The following is a 5,581-nucleotide window of genomic DNA, read 5'->3' as shown; positions in this document are numbered from 1 at the left end:
CGGACGAAATGGGTTACCCCATTGGAGTTGCTATAATGTCGCTGATGGGGATGAACGGAGTGCCCGGTCATGGGGGATTTGGACTATTTGCTCGACTTTACATGGGGTTTTTGATGATTTACCCCAGCATTGTCTTAATGGCTAGTGGCCTGGCCCCACCTGTCAATCTGGGATTATCAAAGTTTGGAGTAAAGCGTGGGTTAAGATCAAATTCCCCGTTGTAGGGCTGATTACGTTCAGTTGATTAAAGCAACCAAACAAATTCTCATTTTTCTCGATTCCCTTTACAGTAACGGTGTAAATCGATTGCGTTTGCGTTACCTTCCGTGAACCAAACACCCCAGTCCTACGTATGCTCCTTAATCGGTGCGTCTTTCTGGAGAAGACATCTTGTCATTTGTCAACGCGTTGCCTCGGAGTCGGCAGGGCACGCACACGCAGCGTCGCAAAATTTAAAATAATATAATCAGCCGGTGATGATGCTGAAATAACACACACACACACACGGGCGCGACAGGGTCAGCTGCCAACCCGGCGCGACGCGCGGCGAGAACAGAATACGGTGCCCCGCCCCGATGGTGCGTCGCAGTAAAAGCTCGCGCGTCCAGTCAGACGAGTGCCCCTCCCTCCCTCCATTCATCTGCACCCCTGTCTTGCGCCGATGGAGTACCATAGCGGCATAGCCCGCTGCTGAAAAGGGTCGGCCTTCCATACCGCTCGAGCTTCCCCCCTCTCTTGCTCGCTCCTTGTCAAACGTTGCCGGTCCCAAGCCCCACTCCTCGCTTCGACGTGCTGCGTCGCTATAAATACACGCACATCCAGCCAGCCAGCCATTGGAGGAGCTTCCATTCCATTCTCTTCAACCTCGTAGCCCCACTCACTCACCGGCCCCAGCTTCCCTTCTTCTTCGTCGTCGTCCTCTTCTACTCCTACTTCGTATCTCATTCTGTCCGCTCTTCCCCGTGCTGAACCAGATGGCGGTAAGTGTCCTGTGACTGAGCCAGCCAGGCAAGGCGTCCATGCCAGTAAGTTCACTGACCCAGAATCGGAGTCCTCGTTATCCTTTTGGTCTTGCTTGCAGAAGGCGAGGAGGCGTCGCGTGCCGGCGTTCGGGGAGTGGAACTACAACTACCACCACCACGAGCAGCAGGCACTTCCGCCGGCCGTTGTTGCACCGGCCGCGTGCTATGCCACGCAGGAGCCGGAGCCGGAGGCCTGCAGCGACGTGTGGTTCAGGTACTCGCCGGCCCCGCGCAAACCCACGCCCAAGAAGCAGGCGAGGAGGCGGCACGAGGGCGACGTGTCCCGGGAGCATTCGAAGGCGTCCTGGGACGCTTCCAGGCGGGTGGTGCGCCCGGTCGACGGGGACCTGTACCAGGTGCCACCGCCGGAGCTCGCCTCCCACCGGCGGCCAACGAAGGTAAGGACGTACGGCCGCCAAGAAAGAATGTTTCTCTTTATTTTTGTCGTGATTGTTGGAGCTGATTGCTCTTTGTTTGAATGCGCTTTGAATGCAGAAGTGGAGCCTGTGGATGGGATGCCTGGGCCTCAGCTCATGCGTCGCCTCCTGAACCCAACATGCCGTGATGATCGATGGGATGCTGCGTGCGTCCTCATCGGTGGTTTTTATTTGCCCTTTCTGTTGGATAACACTCCTATATATTTCCGCCCAGTATGTAATTTAGAGTGTATGTCCTGTCTCTCTCCGAGTGTATGCGCTTTCTTGGCTCGTGGCAGTAACATTACATGTCTCTAAAACGCCCTATATTGGTTTACAGAGGGGTTAGAATTCCGCTTCATTTTGTGTAAGGTGTGCAAGTGAGTTTCTGGGGATTCACTCAGAGATGGCACACAGATAAACAAGCACGTACAGCCCACCGTTCTGCTGTTAGGTGAGCATGCATGAGGTGCAGCAGTTCGCGTGGGGCCGTCAAGTCTGGTGAATCTGGTACGCGCATTGATTACCGCAGCTGGGCAGTAGTTGCTGTGAACTCACTGGTTTCTTGGCGCGTGCCATGTAGACACACTGTCGCAGGCAGCCGTGTCATTCAGCTCGATCGGCCAAGCCATACACACACACACACACACCGTCGCAGCCATGTGTGTCCACCGCAGTGAGTGAGACTGTGAGAGTAACTATTTCGGCATGTGGCTGCTTTTGGCATACATAAATGGAGCAAGGCCAAAAGTCACAAATCCGTACGACGACTAGAGCGAGATCGAGGTCGAGCGAAGACCTGTGGCTGTGGGTGTAGTCCTTGAACCGCATACTAGTACCAGTACAAGAACAGAACCGCAGAGATAACTCGGTCCTACTTCCTCCGTCCGCGAATAAGCATACATCTAGCTTTTGTTCTAAGTCAACATTTTAAAATTTTGACCGACCTTATAAAAAATAGTAGTAACATATATAAGATTGAATTGGTATATTACGAAAGTATATTTTAAAATGAATCTAGTGATACTAATTTAGTGTCATAAATGTTGCTACCTTTTTCTAAAAAGTTGATCAACATAGTCATAAATGTTGCTACCTTTTTCTAAAAAGTTGATCAACATATTAAAACTTTGACTTAAGATAAAAGCTAGATGTATGCTTATTCGCGGATGGAGGGAGTACCTCCCCAGTCTACTAGCTAGGTGCAACAGCGGACCCTTCTTGGAAAAACATGTCGTGCATTTTCCCTTCTCGTTGAGCGGCCAAATTTTGGTTCAAAATTCAAACAAAACAAGGCTTGAGTTTTCACCGGGAATGTTGCCCTGCCCTCCGGGTTTCAAGCGTGTCTTATCGGACAAGCCTGCCGACGAGACTGCTTCCATTTCCAACCGCTCTTCTCAACGATCGACGCTCTGTTCACCCCTTCCTTGACATGACCTTTCCTATTATCACCAGTGAACCTTGTAGTCACCCTAAAAAAGTAAACCGTGCAGTCGTGTCGACGTGTTTTTGCCCCTTGATATTTTTTTAACATAATACAAACGCAAACCTCATATACACGTGCATACACTCATCCCTATGAATGTACACACGCACACCTATCTCTATGAGCACCCTCGAGAGACTGAGCCGGCATATCATCTTGAAATTTACGAAGTCACCGTAGGCACCTCGCCGTCAACGAAAACGTCTTCTCCTGAATGCGCATCGCCGGAAATACTGAAATAAATCCAGAAATAAATGCGAGCATCAGGATTTGAATCCTGATGGGCTGGGGATACCACAGTCCTTCTAACCATCCAACCACGTGTTTGTTCGCTTGCCCTTTGATATTTGTCTATCCAACATCTAGTACCCAGACAAAATGATCGATTTGCAGTAATATTTTCTCCCTGATGGCCTTCACTGTCACGTAACTTCACTATGGATAATATGCCAAATGTAATGTCAAAATTGCATTAGTTTCTAGTATATGGTGTCGATTTTGTTTCTCGGCATGTGTTATGAATTTTGATTTTGAACATCTATTATCAATGTTGAATTTTTTCAAGAATTTTGAAAACATTTTAAGATTCGTGTTATCAATGTCGAGTTTTCTCTGACAATACAAAACTGTACTGTGCCTTACTACAGTTGACATACTTTAGCTACTGTATATAGTGCTCCCTCTGTAAGCTAATTTTGATCTAAAACGTCCTATACAGTTGATATACTTATACTTTAGCTACTATATATTTTCTATCAACTTTCACGTGCGTATGTGTTCTTCTTCATGCTTGAAATTCTACATTTTTTTCCCTGTAAGCTACTGTACAGCATGATCATAAGATCGATCCGAACATTCTTGTTCACACCCAGCCTATACTACATCTAGAGACAAAAAGTAGGGTGATACATTATGGCATTAATGGTGCGCATTTACAGTGCTCTTTGCCGTCCATCCATCCATTTACGCCTACTTCCATCATCGTGGTTGTCTCCACCACCGGTACCGGCCGGCTGAGCGCCACGCGCATTTACCAGCAGCAAAGCTGCACCATACTTCACACAGCACCCGCATCGTCATTGGTCCTTTTGTTGACACGCAAAAATCTATAGGCTTAATTAGTCAAATTTAGACTTTGAACTCTCGATCTTTAGAACAAGAGAACGCCCCGCGCGATGCTGCGGGAATTTGTATGAAATAAAAACTGTGTTGGACTAATCAATCTAGCTAGTGTCTTTACGGTTTCTTATGTAGCAAGGTAACTTGTTTATCAATACTTTATAAATAAATAAATCTACATCTCTATGTATACGTGCAAAATAGAAGCAAGTAAAATATGCATGCATGCATGCATCACTTTTCTTTCATAGAGCACCAGAGTATGAGCTGCATGCACGCGACAGTATCTTTTCCTTGATTAAAACACTCTTTTGTTGTGAGTTACTGCGTTTGCATGCATGTGTGGCTTAGAGGGTGCTTGGATCTAAGGGACTTATTTTAGTCTGACTAAAAATAGTCTTTTTAAAAGGCTAAAGTTCCAAGCACCCCTAACTAAAGAGAGGCTAAATCTAGTCTTGAGACTAAAATATTTTAGTCAGAGGTACCCCTACTAAAATGTGGATTAGTCCTCTCTTTCCTCATTTAACTCCTCTCCTTTAACACAGACGAGTTCTGGATTGGAGGGTTTGAAGGATAATAAATGCTCATTAACTTGATTTTAGTCTCTTTAGTATTTGGATCCAAGCATGAGTGAGGCTACCAAATTTTAGTCCCACTACTTTTAGTCATGAGACTAAAACGTATCCAAACACCCTCTTACTATACTATACGTGGTTGGTGCACCGGCTCCCGATGTGTAGATCTTATGGCTATTGTAAACTGATCTAGTATATCCAACGATAAATTTCATTTGGGTGATGTGGCTTAAGGATAACCAAGAGAATTCTTATAATGGGAGCTAGCTATTTAGATATACTAGATTGCCGCTATGTATTTATTGATCCTGGTTAATCATGATTCTAGAACAATTTTTCGCATCGGAAAAGAACAAAACACAACCAGGATCACATGCTTCTATCACTTATTATTGAACGCACCCTGTGATCTCCTTGTGTAGGTCCATATGTACAATATGTTAAATGCTAAACAATTTAGACACGCGTGATTTACTCTGAACTGTCTAATTAAATGGGAGACACCACTGACGAGGTTCTCAAAGAAGTTACTAGTTCTCAATTTATCAAAACTGTGCACTCAATGTTATGGATCATCTGTATATGAGAAAATCAATGCAACTTTATATTGTCAAGAGAATAGTTGTTCGTTTGCTCTATATAGTACTAATCAACCATGTGGTCAAAGATTAGAAATTCAAAATGGACACCAATCACAAGGCATATAAACCTTAGAAGGAGAAACCTATGTTTTCTCCAACAAAAATTGCAACCTCTAAGGCCAAACATCAAGAGAGCCAAGAATTTTGTTCCCCAAGGCAATGATGAAGGCATGTCCTCTTTGGAGAAATCTATCGAACAAGAACTTGCTGATATTAGTACCACTAGTAGAAAAGGGGACAACGGTCCAGGCCGGGTCAGCCCATTAGTCCCGGTTCAGTCTAGAACCGGGACCCATGGGGGCATTGGACCCGGTTCGTGAAC

At 45.7% G+C, this 5,581-nt stretch overlaps 1 protein-coding gene across 1 annotated transcript; it reads left to right on the top strand.

Annotated features, from left to right (window-relative positions):
• Positions 1-625: 625 nt before the first annotated feature.
• Positions 626-1,700, top strand: LOC123107375 (uncharacterized). The gene is made up of 3 exons (XM_044529359.1): positions 626-980; positions 1,082-1,420; positions 1,518-1,700. Exons 1-3 carry the CDS (start codon positions 975-977, stop codon positions 1,569-1,571), a joined length of 399 nt encoding a protein of 132 aa, XP_044385294.1. The 5' UTR covers positions 626-974; the 3' UTR covers positions 1,572-1,700.
• Positions 1,701-5,581: the final 3,881 nt, after the last annotated feature.

Source organism: Triticum aestivum, chromosome 5A (genome assembly GCF_018294505.1).
Source record: "Triticum aestivum cultivar Chinese Spring chromosome 5A, IWGSC CS RefSeq v2.1, whole genome shotgun sequence".
Classification (NCBI taxonomy): domain Eukaryota; kingdom Viridiplantae; phylum Streptophyta; class Magnoliopsida; order Poales; family Poaceae; genus Triticum; species Triticum aestivum.
The sequence above is the reverse complement of the archived record's forward strand: the minus strand, read 5'-3'. Positions and strand labels throughout refer to the sequence as shown.